At 47.1% G+C, this 16,472-nt stretch overlaps 1 protein-coding gene across 1 annotated transcript; it reads right to left on the bottom strand.

The window, feature by feature from the left end:
- Positions 1 to 968: 968 nt before the first annotated feature.
- LOC122665462 lies at positions 969 to 4,397 on the bottom strand. Its single transcript, XM_043861612.1, has one exon. The coding sequence runs from the start codon at positions 4,395 to 4,397 to the stop codon at positions 969 to 971; it is 3,429 nt and encodes a 1,142-aa protein (XP_043717547.1).
- Positions 4,398 to 16,472: the final 12,075 nt, after the last annotated feature.

Genomic DNA, 16,472 nt, shown 5'->3' with positions numbered 1-16,472 from the left:
CATTGGTGCCCTCGTTGACGTTCCACGGCTTGGGTCTTCCATGTCTCCATGATAAGGCTTTAGCATGCTTGCATGAAAGACTGGATGGATCTTGAGCTTAGGAGGTAGGCTCACCTCATAAGACACCTTGCCTACCTTCCTTGTGATTTCAAATGGGCCCTCGTACCGACGAACCAGCCCCTTGTGTACCTTCCGTAGGGACTTGAATTGTTGAGGTAGAAGCTTCACAAGTACCATGTCCCCAACTTCAAACCTTGCTGGCCGCCTGTGCTTGTCTGCCCACTTCTTCATCTTCTTAGTGGCTTTGTCTAAGTATGACTTAGCCACATCCACCTTCTCTTGCCACTCCTTGGCAAACTTGAACGCCGATGGGCTCTTCCCTATGTAGCCTGTCATCACCGTATGTGGCGTTAAGGGTTGCTGTCCTGTGGCAATCTCAAATGGACTTTGATTGGTTGCCTCGCTCCTTTGGAGATTGTAGGAGAATTGGGCTACATCAAGCAACTTAGCCCAATCTCGTTGGTTAGCACTCACGAAATGCCTCAAGTAAAGCTCCAACAAACTGTTGATGCGCTCCGTCTGTCCATCGGTTTGTGGATGGAAGCTTGTAGAGAAGTGTAGTGCCGACCCCATCAACTTGAACAGCTCCGTCCAAAACCTCCCTGTGAAGCGAGGATCTCGATCGCTGATGATCGATCGTGGCACACCCCAATACTTGAAGAATAGTCTTGCTGCCTCTTCCGCCGTGCAGTCTCTTGGTGCCGCCACAAACGTGCCATACTTAGAAAATCTATCCACAACCACCATGATTGACCCACACCCCTCTGACTTGGGTAGGGCACTGATGAAGTCCATGGAGACACTCTCCCATGCTCTCTCGGGTATTGGGAGTGGCTCCAACAATCCCCTAGGTGGTTGCTGCTCCACCTTATCTTGTTGGCACACAAGACAAGTCTTCACATAGGCCTCTATGTCATCACGCATCTGAGGCCAATAGTACGCGCGCTTCCAACAATGCTCGCGTGCGCTGTTCCTGGGTGACCAGCCCATTTGGTGTCGTGGCATTCCCGAACCAAATTTCTCCTCAAGTTGTTCCATTTAGGAACATATAGTCTTCTCTTCTTGGCGTAGAGCAAACCATCTTGCTCCCAAAACCTCCGTGTCTTGCCTTCTTTGGCAAGTGCAAGTAAGCTCTTAGCCACCGGGTCATGTTGTAGACCTTCCTTGATCAAGCCCATGAGCTCTCCTTCCGGTTGGCTAAGGGAAGCTAACTCCGCCTTTCTACTTAGCGCATCAGCCACCTCGTTGGCCTTGCCCGGCTTGTACTCGAAGACGAAGTCAAATTCCGCCAAGAAGTCTTGCCATCTAGCCTGCTTGGGACTTAGCTTCTTCTGGGTCTGAAAGTAGCTAGTGGCAACATTGTCCGTCTTCACCACGAACCTCGACCCCAACAAGTAGTGTCGCCATGTTCTTAGGCAATGCACCACCGCGGTCATTTCCTTCTCGTGGACGGTGTATCGCCGCTCCGTGTCATTGAGCTTGCGGCTCTCATATGCAATGGGGTGTCTTTCTTGCATCAATACCCCTCCAATTGCAAAGTCGGATGCATCCGTATGCACCTCGAATGGCTTGCCATAGTCTGGCAAGGCAAGCACTGGTTTCTCCATGATGGCCTTCTTCAGATCATCAAAGGCATCCTGGCATGAGTCTGACCATTCCCATGCCTTGTTCTTCTTTAGAAGATCGGTGAGTGGAGCTGCCCTCTTTGAATACCCTTGAATGAACCGCCTATAGTAGTTCACCAGGCCAAGAAAAGACCTCAGTTCAGTAACCTTTGTAGGTGCCTCCCACTCCTGTATAGCCTGCACCTTACTCTCGTCCATCCTTAGTGTTCCACCCCCAATCTTATGCCCTAAGAACATCACCTCCTCTTGGGCAAAAGAACATTTCTCCTTTTTAACATATAACTGATTGTCCTTCAGCACCTTGAAGACAATCCTCAGATGTTGCACATGTTCCTCTAGGGTGTTACTATAGACCACGATGTCGTCTAAGTACACCACCACGAACTTGTCGAGGTAGGGATGGAAGACCTTGTTCATCAATGTGCAAAATGTGGCTGGTGCATTGGTGAGGCCAAAGGGCATAACCAAGAACTCATATGAGCCATACCGTGTCACACATGTGGTTTTGGCTTCATCTCCCTCAGCGATGCGGACTTGGTAGTAGCCCGACCGCAAGTCTAGCTTAGTAAAGTACCTTGCCCCACCAAGTCTATCAAATAGATCAGCTATCAAAGGAATGGGGTATTTGTTCTTGATGGTTACCTTGTTTAGCGCCCGATAGTCGATGCATAATCGAAGTGACCCATCATGCTTCCGTTGAAAGAGAACTGGGGCGCCATATGGAGCTTTGGACGGGCGGACGAACCCAGCATCAAGTAAGTCCTTTAGCTGCTTCCTTAGTTCCTCTAACTCTGGCGGCGACATTCGATAAGGTGCCATGGCTGGTGGCTTGGCACCGGGCTCCAACTCGATCGCATGATCCACCTCCCTCCTAGGTGGAAGTCTCTTTGGCAGCTCTGGTGGCATGACATCCTTGAACTCCTCAAGGACCTTCTCCACTGGCTTGGGCAACACCTCCGTGGGGCTATTCTCCTTTTCCTCAAGTAATGCCGCAAGGTAGGTGTCTTCCCCCTTTTTGACCCCTTTCTCCAACTGCATAGCTGAGAGTAGCTTGGGGCCTTCTTTGGTCCCTTGCACTGTTGGGACCATGCATGGTGCACCTTCTTCCATGATGCACACGGTGCTGATGAATGGCATGGGTATAGCCTTAACCCTCCTTAAGAACTCCATACCCAACACCACTTGAAAATCATCCATAGGCACCACCGACAAGTCTACGGTGCCTTTCCACGTCCCGATGCTCATCTCGACCCCTCGAGCGACACCTTCAATGGGACGAGCTTGGGAGTTAACCGCCTTGAGCCATCCTCCCTCCTTGGACACCTTTAGTCCAAGCTTCTTTGCCTCCTCCATTGAGACAAAGTTGTGTGTGGCGCCTGTGTCGACCATAGCTCGCGAGGGCTTCCCGTTGATGTGCACCTCCACATACATAAGCCCCTTCTGAGAGGTAGTGGCCTTGACCTCCGTCGCCTTGGCCTTGATAGCACCCAGTTGTTGTAGAGACCCCATGTGTGCTTCCTCTTTACCCTTCTCCAATAGGGCATTGAGAGCTTTCCTCTTGGGGCAATCCCTAGCCCAGTGTGGCCCGTCACACAAGAAGCACTTGTCCCTTGGAGTGAACTTATCCTTCTTGTCAAACTTGGCCTTACCCTCCTTGCTTGTGGTAGCCTTACTATTTCCTTCCTTGGGAGGGTATTTCTTGGGACCTTTCTCTCCCCCACCATTTCCTCCATTGCTCTTCTTGGCCTTAGCAGTATCTTCTCTCCTGAACTCCACCAATGACTCCGCTGCTGCTATGGCCGAAGCAAGATCTTGCACGCCTCGGCGTTGTAGTTCTTGCGCGGCCCAACCTTGGAGACCATCCATGAAGTTGAAGAGAAGTTCTTCATCGGTCATACTAGGGACCTCAAGCATAAGTGTTGAGAATTCCTTGACATAATCCCTGATAGACCCAGTGTGTTTCAGCCTTTTAAGGCTCTTTCTAGCCAAGTAAGCAGCATTTTCTGGGTAGAATTGCTTCTTTAATTCCTTCTTGAACTCATCCCAGGTGTCTATGGTGCATGTACCTCTTTCTATGTCGGCATGCCTCCTTCGCCACCATAGAGTTGCTGTGTCGGTGAGGTAAAGTGTTGCGGTCCGCACCTTAGTCGCCTCTTCCTCGAGTGCCATCGCCTCGAAGTACCTCTCCATGTGCCACACAAAGTTGTCGACTTCCCGCGCATCTCTCTTCCCATCAAATGGCTTGGGCTTTGGTACCTCCACCCTAGGTACCTCACGCGAGGTAGTGGCTCCCCCGGCCGCTGCCCTCCTACACATTGCCCAATCCGCTTGTACCTCATCGATGCGAGCATCCATCTTGGCCAATGCTTCCCATACTTGAGCCTTGAAGCTGGCAAACTCTTCCTGTTGGGCGTGCACTATGGTGTTGAGAGTGGTTTGTAGGGACTCCTTGAGCTCCCCCATTTGGCCCACTAGCTCCTCCTTGAGCTCCATCATGTGGCCTTCGAGCTCCTCCCCACTTTGCTCCACAACATCGAGGCGCTCCTTCACCTCGGCCGTTGCTAGCTCCACCCGAGCTAGGCGTGGCTCCATAGCTCCACTAACGTCCACAGACTTGTCCTTGCCTCTTCGCCTCTCCTTGGTGGGAATGGCCTCCCTCCCACGGGCTTGCTCACACACCATCATGTCTAGCACTTCCGATTCGTTAGCCATGATGTCGAATCTACAAGTATCTTCCCTCGCAACCGAAGCTTTGATACCACAATTGTCACGGCCTTAGACCTTACTAAGCAACCGCGCCGGCACTTAGCACTCACACTAGCACTAAGTCAGCCTTTCCACAACTCTAGCAAGGGACTTGGGAAGAGAACTTAGAGAACACAAGAGAGTTTGAGTGAATGGAACTTGTATTGCACTAGAAAGCTTGAGTACAAAGCTTGAATGCTAACTTGCTTGATGCCTTGGCCAAATGAGGCCACCTCTATTTATAGGCAACCAAGCCTACAATGAATGGCTATGATATTTACATGTGTCCTCCATCCAACGGTGGAGAACCTTCTAGAATAGAGTCTAGAATAATCCTAGATATTTACAAGAATGCTCTAGAAGCTTGCTAGATCTTTCCTAGCTTCTAGAGGTTCTTCAATACTTCTAGAATGAGTCTAGCCTCTTCCAGTATGGAGAGTTCTAGACCTTGGTTCTTCCTTGGCCCAAGGTCCATGTCAATGGGCCTTGCAAGTCTTAGCCTTGGGCCATAATTAGGCGGGCTGTGACACGTTGCTCCATACCAAGAACCACCACCTTGGGCGCCTTGGAGTGCATCTCACACACCTTATGCCGGCGGTGATAATCCTTGTAGTTCACCAGCGCCGCGTGGCAGCCCTCCACCTGGCACCTCGGCACCACCACCGACGACGACAACTGGGAGGATGAGGAGGAGGGCCGAGCACCAATGAGTCCATAAGGCTTCCCCAAAGTCTTCCTTGAATTGTTCCTACACCCAACGTGATCTCCTCTTTCCTTTTCTCTTTATCTCTCTCTCTCCTAAGATGGGCCACAATGTCTGATTCCACTTTCCAATCCACAAATTCCACAGAAAACGATTTTGCTGAAGCTTATGATTTTAAATTCTCAGATTACCTTGTCTTAGATGAATGGCTAGAAGGAAGTACCCCTGCATCCATGGCAGAAACACCAATTGGTTCATTTCATGATTCCATTCGTCCCCTGCCAAGACTACTGAACTCTAAACTCAAAAACCCAGATAGTTCACATTAACCACAAGTTCTGAATCCCCTTCTTTGTGTTTGAAAGAATACCCAAATGTCTGATTCCACTTTTCAATTCACAAATTCCACAGAAAATGAATTTGCTGAAGCTTATGAGTTTGAATTCTCAGATTACCTTGTCTTAGATGAATGGTTAGAAGGAAGTACCCCTGCATCCATGGCAGAAACACCAATTGGTTCATTTTGATCAAATTGCAGCTCTTCTTCGTCCGGCAACGGAGGAACACAGGAATAGAAATAAATGGAATCGAAGCCGCAGAGGAAGTAATTGGGGTTCTGTGAGGTCACATCCCCAACTTTCCCCCTTCTCACTGAGTGAGAGATGAGAGGAGTGATGAGGGGCTGCCGGCAAGGGAGGCATGAGATTGAAAATGCCGATCAAGTTAGGGTTTGGGGAGGGGGTAGATTGTTGGAATAGGGATGAAGAGGGAAGAAGAGGGAAGAAGGGGGAAAGTTGATATTTTAGGGTTAAAATGGATATTTCATTTTGTTTTTTTAAATAACTAAGAGGGTAAAATCGACATTTTATCTTTGGGGGGGGGGGTCACCCTGCTTAACGCCAAGGGGAAAGTTGATATTTTAAGGTTAAAATGGATATTTCATTTTGTTTTTTTAAATAACTAAGAGGGTAAAATCGACATTTTATCTTTGGGGGGGTCACCCTGCTTAACGCCAGGGGGAAGGTTGATATTTTGACCAAGTATGGTAAGTTTCTGAGATATTGGATATTTTTAGGGAATGTCTGTGAAATTTTTCCTTGAAAAAATTTGGAGCAGACAATGATTCCAGATTAGGAGAGGTGTTTTAAACTTGAGAAAATCAGAGGTAGGTTTTGTTCTCTCTCACTCAATATTTCTCTCTTGCTAAGGCTGATTGCAAGTTTTCGATTTCAGTGTTTATCTAGTTTCTTCCACTGGGTTTTTGTATTGATTGAGATTTTTGCTACGTATCTCTTTCTCTCTCTCTCTCTCTCACACACACACAGTCTGAATCTTTAATTCCGGACAAGCATCGTTTGGGATTTTGTCTATCTTTACAAGCTATGACTCTGTTGTTGCATTGCTCTGTGAATGACGTGGGATAAAAGGGATGCTACTTTATTTATTTTTTTCCTGTTTTATAATGATAAATCTGAGATGCTCTGAGGCACCATATATCTTGTTAATTTGTTTTTTAATATTTGTATATGAGATGGGGACTGAGGTACCATAAATCTCCTTTAGGTTATTAAAATCCAATAAGGTGTTAGACTAAGTTGAAGTGATTAAAGAAGTATGTTATTATGATAGTATATATAGATTAATTGAGGTAAGAATATGTATTAATTACTCAACACATCATAACCGATTCTACACTGGAAAGGAAGAAGAAAAGAAGAGGTAAAGGAATTGATTGGGAGTGAAGAGGTGCTGCTGTATTGGTGAGGAAATTGTGTGACATTGGGTATTTTGGATGCCAAACTACAAGAATTGAAGACAAATTGAAAGTTAAGAAGGAGCATTGCTGAGTAATTGGACGAAGAATGGAATAGGGAAGAGGATAGAGAACTGAAATCAAGTTTTGAGCTGGGATTCTAAGGTAAGTAGAGAATCAAACTTGTGTTTTGAATTTGGTAGGAAGTTGTAAAAAGATTTGTTTGTAATTAGAGAAACTGGGGTACATGGTGAAGGTCTATGCGCATTAAGGGAGGAATTGGGATTTGGGACTGCTAAAGAACAAAGAATTTATAATATGAAGAATACTAAAATTTTCATCTACATAAGAAGAAATTTATGCAGAATATATTAGATATTTCATACACAGATGGAAATAATATGAGGAACAGAGTAAATTATTTAAGAATATTGTATATCCAGTTTCACATTCTTGAATTTGACTAAAAATTATTGTTTCTTCAATGGCTTTGTGTTGGGCAACTCCTAAATTTCTTCTATTGCAATATGTGTATGTGTGGGGGGGGGGATTGATAGGAAACGTGCTACAGAATTGAAGCAAGCCTATGAAACTGTAGCTGTTAATATATAGGAGAAGCCCTCTCCATTAAATTGCTTATCAAGCCATCCCTAGGTTTTGATGAATGAGAAGGGGAATAGAGTATTCCATTGCACTTGGTACTACTTTTCATGAAGTGATTATTTGAATGGCACTTCTATAGGTGTATTTAGGATATCAAACTTCTTTCAAAATCCCATTGTCTTATTTCCAAAAGTTCTTTAAGTCGGGGTAAAAGACAAAATCCCATTGTCTTTCCTACTGCTGTGTCTACATGCAGTGTTGGTTTCTACCAGATGGCTAAGATTTCGGTCACTCCAACCATTGCCCTGGCCGAGTTCATTCTCTTCAAGAAAAAGGTTTTCTTCAATAAGGTGTGAACTTTGTGCAATTAAATGTGTTAAGTGTAAACTAGTATCTAAAAGGGGATGGAGGGGAAGTAAAAAATTTGTTTTTGGTGTAAGAACAATAAGAAAACAATGTTCAAAAGTCTTGCAGATGATGTGCATTTCTTACTTCCATAAATGTCTTAAATCCCCAAAGTTCTTACTTATGGGCTGTTTATTGGATTGCTCTAGCTTAAGTAACCATATTTCTTTTGATAGAAATCAAAGCCATAAAATGTTAACAGTAAGGTGAGATATTTGAATGCAGGTTGATGTGGAAGACCACACCAGTGACCAAGTCAGTTTACTAGTATTAGACGGTCACTGTATGAATTCTATATATAGATCTAATGGATTCTCAGTTCTAATCCATCTACCCTGTTTTCCTAGTAGAGGTAGACTTGTACAATTGCCCCCTAATTTCCCCTTCAGAATTCTGTGGGAATTTTCCATTTGATAACCTGATCAATAAAGTCACTCGACTTGAAAATCAGGACCATCTGAACAGTCCCCTTTGATTTATTGATTTTCCCCAATAGGTCTTCCATTCTGATTTTTTCTGGTTCTTTGTTCTCTATTGTTTGAGCCATCTAGCAGATCCAATCGCATAATTCCTTTGTGTCTGATTGGATCTAGGTTTTATTTTTTTTAAGCTTGAACATACCCTGTTCACGAGCTCTGAAGGCCGCTGCATTGGGAATACAACATCTTCACCGCAAGGAGGGAGAGCATCTCTCAGTAGCCCTTTGGTTTCCCACGATTTTCAGTATCCCAGTGGTTCAACTCTCCTGGCAGGTATGCTTCTTTAAATTTGTTTAATCCATGTCTTTGTACCTATGTATCAATGGATCTTGTGTATGAGTTTTTCTTTTTTTAAGTTTGAAATACTTTTTGTGCTCTCGTTCTTCGTTACTAATTCCATTTGGTTTAAAGGACAAAGTTCAGATTTTTGTTTTAATGTCGTATAATTGAAGGTAAGAAGCTATAAGTGAATTGACTGTAGTTCTTTGTGAAGTTTACAAACTGTGTAGGGAAGCTATAAGTGAATTGACTGTAGTTCTTTGTGAAGTTTACAAACTGTGTAGGGTCATATGATCTCTTCCATTTTCACCATGCAATTCTTACCCCTATAAATAGCCTTTTTCAGTTTCATGTGTTTCCTTCTTTGTCCTGGGAATTGGTTTTTGTTTTGTGGTTTAAAGCCTGTTCATGTTTGGCAAGTTGTGGTTCTCTTACATATTTGTTCTTTTCTTTTCACTGATATGCCTAGTTCTAATTTGATGCCTGCATACTGGTACCTTACCTGATCTTATTTGTGCTTATTTAGAGTTTTGGTTCTGCACTTTCACCTGTCACTAGATATTATAATTTGTTTAGTATTGCTGCTTGTATCATTTCTTCTACGGGGTGTGTGTATGCTCAGGTGTAGGGCAGCAAGGGGGTGTGTATGCTCATGTAGGACAGCAAGGGGTGGGGACTGTGTGCTCAGGTATAGGGTAGCAAGGGGGGTGTGCTCAGTTGTAGGGCAGCAAGGGGGTGTGTGCTCAGGTATTGGGCAGAAGGGGGGGTGTGCTCAGGTGTAGGGCAGCAAGGGGGGGTGTGCTCAGGTATTGGGCAGCAAGGGGGTGTGTGCTCTGTTGTAGGGCAGCAAGGGGGATGTGTGCTTAGGTATTGGGCAGCAAGGGGGGTGTGTGCTCAGTTGTAGGGCAGCAAGGAGGGGTGTGTGTGCTCAGGTGTAGGGCAGCAAGGGGGGTGTGCGCTCAGGTATTTGGCAGCAAGGGGGGGTGTGCTCAGTTGTAGGGCAGCAAGGGGGGGTGTGTGCTCAGGTATTGGGCAGCAAGGGGGGTGTGTGCTCAGGTGTAGGGCAGCAAGGAGGGGTGTGTACTCAGGTATTGGGCAGCAAGGGGGTGTTTATGCTCAGTTGTAGGGTAGCAAGGGGGGTGTGTGCTCAGGTGTAGGGTAGCAAGGTGGTGTGTGCCCTCAGGTATTGGGCAGCAAGGGGGTGTATGCTTAGTTGTAGGGCAGCAAGGGGGGTGTATGCTCAGGTATTGGGAATACAAGAAATGGGAATAAATTAAGACAATAGCATTTAGATAAGTGAGGAGAGTGAGAGCTAGAGATCTTAAATATTTTGCTTAATAATATATGGAAATATTAGATAATAAGGATATTAAAAAGGGAAGAACAAAAGAAAGAGTAAGGGACGCTACAGGTGATAGTTAGAAATTAAGAAAAGAGTTTGAGCAAAAAAGGAAATAGGAAAGAAGAAACCAATGCAAAGAGTATGAAAATTTTTACTTTGGCTCAGATAAATCTCTATATAAAAAGGTTTGTATAAATACATAAGGTAGAGAGAATCACAAGAGATGAATGCCAATGAAATCAAGTGCTTCAGAAATTTAGGGAATTAACTGCATGAGAATTTTAATTAAACGAAGAAGTTGCAACTTCTCATACAGAGCAGCTCTCTTACATGCTCCCTAGAAACCATCTCTCTCTGAGAGGCACAATCACACACAGCCTGCAATTCTTTGGGGCTATATAAAGAGGGGAAGAGCCCTCAAATCAATGTGATAGACTGTTTTCTTTCTGCATGAGAGTCACAACTTCTCCTCAAAAAAAAATATATAATGAATCTACTAAAATTACCAAATTGCCCCTTGTTGCATCGAGAAATCGCTCAGTGGTCCTTCGAGTGCCGTAACCTGCAAAAGACCCTTGGTGACAAAGGAGAACCGGTGTGATTCCGGCCTAGGACTCTCCGATGCCTAAGTTAGATCTCTCTCAGCAAACAGATGAGTGAATAGAACTCAAGATGAGTAGAGGGGTAGAGTACCTTCCCTTTTATAGTGGTGTGTGGCGGGGTGGAGAGTCCCAGTTGATGTAGAGTGTCCTTCGTAGGTGATAGAGTCCTTGAGTAGCAGGGTTCATCCTTGATAGGTTGTCTTCCCGTGAGATGTAGTGTCCTTGAGAGACTAGGTACTTGCCTTCCTTAGAGACATGGTGTCTTTGGTAGTTGCCTTCCTGTGGGACGTAGTGTCCTGATGGCCTTGGTATCCTTGGTGGATAGACCTCATCTACGTGGTAGATGAGGTTCCTAGTATATGAGTTCGTTCAGACTACGTGACTCGATAGGCGGTGGCCCAGAGTCCTCAGTGATGCGATCTGTGCCTTGTTGATGGCGGTGGTGACTGCCGTGTTTGAGGGAGACTGTGCTCGGGGATGACGTGTTCGGGGAAGCCGTGCCCGGGGTCTTCGTCCAGGGGGGTTGGTGCCCAAGGAGATCCACACCCCAAGGGGGTTGGCACCCAGGGAGGTCCACGCCCCCAAGGGGGTTGGTGCCCAAGGATGGCCGCGCCCGATGGGTGTTGGTGGTTGGTGCCTGCGGTTGGTCCTTCACTGGCCCTGTTTTGGCTCCCTTCCTTGGACCAGGACGCGTGGCGACCTCTAATTGGTTGGAGTGAATGTGGGTTCATCATTTGCCCCCCACTCTCTTGGAACGGAGTGCTCAAGAGAGTATCCTCTGCATTCCTGTATCAATTAGTGGGTTCCCTACGAATAATTTCTTCTCTGAGGGTGTGCTTGTAAATAACATGGTGAGGGAGAGGTTATGGGTTCAAACCTCTCCTTCCCCATCCTTTTGTCTCTTTTTTCTTTTTCCCTTCTTTTTGTAGATATATGCCTTTACCTCATTCTCTCATTTCACTTTTTGCTTTTCATTTCTCTCTCTCTTTCTAGCTTTTCTCTTTTTTTATTTTCCCCTTCCACTTTTTACTTGAGTTTTGGATTTTGTGTCTCTTCATTGTGCCCCCCATGTGTTTGATCTTGTGCCACAATGAGATGCTTCATGCCTTACTTGCTTTCTTGATTCTTCTTAGACATTAGCCTTGCCCTTGGTAACTTGTTGGGTGTGGTGCCCATAGTCTTGCTCGTTGTGCCTAGCGTTGCTTGTTTGTGCCTGACATCTTCCTAGGTGTGTGCTCTTGTGCCGCTCATGTGCCCAAGCAATCCCCGCCTAGAGGGTGACGTTTGAGGTGATCCGCGCCCAGGCGATCTACGCCTAGGTGGTTGGCTTCCAAGTGATCCGCACCCGAGGTGGTTGGCTTCCTGGTGATCAAGGTGGTTGGCTTCCAGGGTGATCCGCGCCCAGCCTTCCAGGGTGATCCGCGCCCGAGGGTCCACGCCCCTGTGACTTCGATCGGCTCCCCTTAGTGGTCCACACCCAAAATTGGGTTCCATGCCTATGGTTTTCAATCGGCGGTCGTGGCGATCCACGCTCGGCTTGGGTCCGCGTCCCTGTGACTCTATCGGCGCCCTTGACCCCACCTTGGGCCGCGCCTGGTATGTGTTGTTCTTCTTTCTTCTTCGTCTTGTTTTTTTTTTTCTTCCTAATTGGTTCTGCATTAGAGGTTGCAGGTTATCCCCTTTCTCTTATCATCGGTTAGTTGGTTTTGGGAGACCTTCGTTCCGAGTAAGTAACCAGTTTGCTTCCTTGTCTATTCACGTCTTCATCTGACGACTCTGATCCAACTTCGGTCGGGGTCGGATCTATGGAGGCATCTTCTTCGGGGTCGTCTTCCTCCGCAGATACTTCTGCTTCTTTGCCTTCCCCCGTTGCTAGTGATGGGGAGGAGGTTTCTGGAGATTTCGCCCCTAATAGGGGTCGTCAGGTCTCCAGAGCTTCCACTTCTGTAGGCGACCCTAGGAGTAAGTTGGCCCATATTGCTAGCATCTTGACTTCTTCGGACTTGACGTCTCTCTGACGGGAGTTCCATATATCCCCTAATGTCATACTTCGCGTCCCTAGGCCTGACGACCGTTCTTACTCCCATCAAGGAGATGAGGTCTGCCTTTACCGCATTTTCTTTGTTCATGGTCTTCGTTTCCCTATCTCCCACTTCGTGGAGCTGGTATTGGAGCATTGGTGCCTTACTCCTGGGCAGGTGCTGCCCAACTCTTGGAGGGTCATATTGGGCTTCTATGTGTTCTTCACCCGGATGGGGCGCGCTGCTACGGTTCCCATGTTCTCTTACTTCTATGTGTTGAAGAAGGGTGTTACCACTTCGCCCGTCGTCTCCCTAGGGGGTCTCTCGCCACGCTTGATCCTCTGGTGGGGATCACCAGTTCGGTGAAGTATTGGAGGGATCACTTCTTTTTTGCCACGGTCCCCCACTGTGCCTTGCGGTCCACCTGGGAGGTTATTGATATCAAGAGGGTGAACCGCCTTCTTGAGTTGAGCGACTTTGAGCGCGACTCCCTCCAGCGATGTCAGGGATGCGATCCGTTCGACGTCCACCAGTTGGATTCTAAGGCCTTCTTGCCTTTGGAAGTTGAGCCCTGGTAAGACATTTAGCTTCTTTGGTATTTGCTTACATACTTTTCTTTGTGTACCTGTTGTCTGACTTGTCTTATGCTCTTGGTTGTATGTTGCTGTGTAGTGGATATTCGACCTGATCTTAGTGTCTTCCGCTCAAACCTGCGGAAGAGGTGTGCTCATACGGCTTCTCCTAGGGATGGTTCTTCTGCTGGTTATCCTTCAGTTCCTACTTCTTCTCCTTCCGGGGTTACCGGGACCAAGCGGAAGGGAGGCCCTGACCCCCCTGGTTCGTCGAGGACTGGACCACGAGTTATCCTTCCGCGGTCGTCTCCTACTGTCGCTGCTCCTGGATCCTCTGTTACACCCATTTCTAGAGGCAAGGGGGTGGTCTCTTCTTCTTCTAACACTGTTGCTGATCCGCCCACTTCCTCTCCTTTGGTGCTACCTTGGGATCTTCAAGAGGGAGCGATGTTGACCAGTCGCATTGTATGCCGAGAGTGGCTGGATATGGGGAGGCTTCCCGGGGAGCATTCGGTCCTGTAGGGGTTTAGTGATGCCTTCCTGACACAGTCCCTCTACCAGGACTTGGCTTCTGTGAGTTGTGCTTCTCGCTCTTTGGCTTTTGGTGTTGTTATTGTTCTTATACTTGGGATGATTCTTTGTGGCTATGTTGCTTGCAGGTCCAGCATCGTATCAAGGAGATGGTGCTTCGCCTGGAGAGCCATGCCTTTCGAGAGATCCAATTGACCCACAAGTTTCAGGGCTTGGAGAAGAGCTTCAGGGGCATAAGATCACCCGGGAAGAGGCCGTGGCATGAGAGAGGAGCATGGCTGAGGATCTCAGGGTGGCGTCTGCTGAAGCGGCCGAGAGCTCATCTAGAGTTCATGCCTTGGAGGAGGAGCTTCTCGCCTTGAGGCGGAGTCATGAGGTTGAGGTATCCGAGGCCGGGGAGCGGGCAGTGGCAGCTTATCAGAAGTCTCCTGAGATCACTACGTAGTTTTATAAGTACCTCCAGGAGATATATGACGCAGGCATCCGAGACTTGGCGGTCCGCATTCTGGAGACGACCCCTGAGTATGATTTATCAGGGTTCCCGGAGGTCACCACATTGCTACCTGAGACTATTGCAGTGGCTCATGTCCCCCCCAAGAATGATGCTGTGGCGACAGAGGATGCGGTCTTACCAAAGGGGAGTGCTGCTCATCCTGCCGAGGCTGATATGATGTCCCCCGCTGGGTCAGATGCTGCTCCTCCATCGGATGCCCCCTAATTTTAGTGATGTTCTTTGGATATTGGACTTTTTTGGATGAGAACTTTTGGATTGTGATGCTTGCCTTTTATCTTCTGGGGTTATATGTACTTGACTTTTTCTTTTTGGTGATGTTGATATGACCTGCATTTGATCCTTGTTGCTTCGAGGGTTCTCATACCTATGCAACCCCATGTGGTTGGTAGTCCTTAGGGGTGTCTTGTCTTGGTGGTCAACGGACCTTGGTGGCATAACGCCTTGGTAGCCTAACGCCTTGGTGGCCAAAGGGCCTTGGTGGCATAACACCTTGGTGGCCTAACGCCTTAGTGGCCTAACGCCTTGGTGGCCAACGGGCCTTGGTAGCATAACACCTTAGTGGCATAACGCCTTGGTGGCCAACGGGCCTTGGTGGCATAACGCCTTAGTGGCATAACGGCTTGGTGGCATAACGCCTTAGTGGCATAATGCCTTGGTGGCACCTTGGTGGCATAACGCCTTAGTGGCATAATGCTTTGGTGGCATAACGCCTTGATGGCATCACGCCTTGGTGGCATAACGCATTGGTGGTCAACAGACTTTGGTGTAGTGGCAGTGATTCGATTGAGTGGTGGAAGAAGACAAGTATTCCCGAAACAACTCTTTATTTTGAATAAATTTTTTTTTCAAATTATCCTTGAAACAGTGATGCCATCTACTGCTACTGCTACTGCTGCTACTTCTACCACTACTGCTACTACTTCACTGCTACTATTGCTGGTGTTGTCACAGTATTGCTTCTACTGGTAATACTTATTCAGGTGTTCTGAGTTCTAGGTACGGTCTACCTTCTTGGCCCTTGGAGTTTTCAAGTGGTATGTCCTTGGACGTATCTTCTTCGAAACTATGTAAGGTCCTTCCCAGTTTGTTGATAGCTCTCCTTCCTTCCATGGTTGTGATGCACTTGCCCTTCTTAGGACTAGGTCCCCCTGATGGAATAACCGTTCACGTACCCGGGCATTGTAGTACTTGGCTGTTCGCTGTTGGTAGGCTACGTTCCTCAGCAGTGCCTTCTCACGCACCTCATCCAGGAACTCTAGGTTCGCTCGCAGTCCATCTGTGTAAGTTCTTTCATTGAAGTGTAGAACTCTGTGGGATATGGAGAGGACCTCTACTGGTGCCAATGCTTCTGTTCCATATGCCAAGCGAAACGGGCTTTCTCCAATGGGTGTCCTTACTGTGGTGCGGTATGCCCACAGAACACTCAGTAATTCTTCGACCCACTTCCTTTTGGCTCCTTCCAGTCTTTTCTTTATTCCATCCAGTAGGGTTCTTTTGGTGACCTCCCCCTGACCATTGGCCTGTGGGTAGGCTACTGAAATAGGCCGATAGTCAATGTTGTAGCTCTGACAGAAGGTTCTGAACTTGGGGTTGTTGAATTGCTTCTCATTGTTGGAGACTTTGGCACATTGAACCTATAGATGATGTCATCACGGAGAAACTTCTCCATCTCATTCTCTATAATTTTGGCTAGTGGCTTGGCTTCCACCCACTTGGTGAAGTAGTCTATGGCAACCACCAGGTACTTGCAGTTGCTTGATGTTGGTGTGAAGTCCCCCAAGATGTCTATCCCCATATGGCAAAGGGAATGGGGTTGAGGATCAATGTCAGCTTGGTGACGGGTAGATGGGGTACTAGGGCGAACAATTGATATTGCTCATAGGCTTTGATATATTGGATGGCTTCTTGTTGCATTCTTGACTAGTAGAGTCCCTATCGGAGGATTTTGTATGCTAGGGCTCTTCCTCCCATGTGGCTTCCGCAGATCCCTTCATGTACCTCTGTCAGGGCATATTATGCTCCCTTGGGTCCTAGGCACCGAAGTAGTGGTGCTGTGGCCCCCTCTTGTATAGCACTCCATCTAGGATGGTGTACTTTACAGCTCTCATCCTTATCTTCCTTGCCTCGATCTTGTCTTCTGGTAGGACGTCGTTCTACAGGTAGTCGAGTATAGGGTCCATCTATCTAGGCCCTTCCTCGATCTCATTGACAAGCTTCTCCTGGTATGTCGGTTCATGC

The sequence above is a fragment of the Telopea speciosissima genome, chromosome 6 (genome assembly GCF_018873765.1).
Source record: "Telopea speciosissima isolate NSW1024214 ecotype Mountain lineage chromosome 6, Tspe_v1, whole genome shotgun sequence".
NCBI classification, from domain to species: Eukaryota; Viridiplantae; Streptophyta; class Magnoliopsida; order Proteales; family Proteaceae; genus Telopea; species Telopea speciosissima.
The sequence above is the reverse complement of the archived record's forward strand: the minus strand, read 5'-3'. Positions and strand labels throughout refer to the sequence as shown.

What these genes read in the sequence shown, in the direction of transcription:
- LOC122665462 (XM_043861612.1), bottom strand. Translation starts at nt 4,397, where the DNA reads ATGGCTAACGAATCGGAAGTGCTAGACATGATGGTGTGTGAGCAAGCC.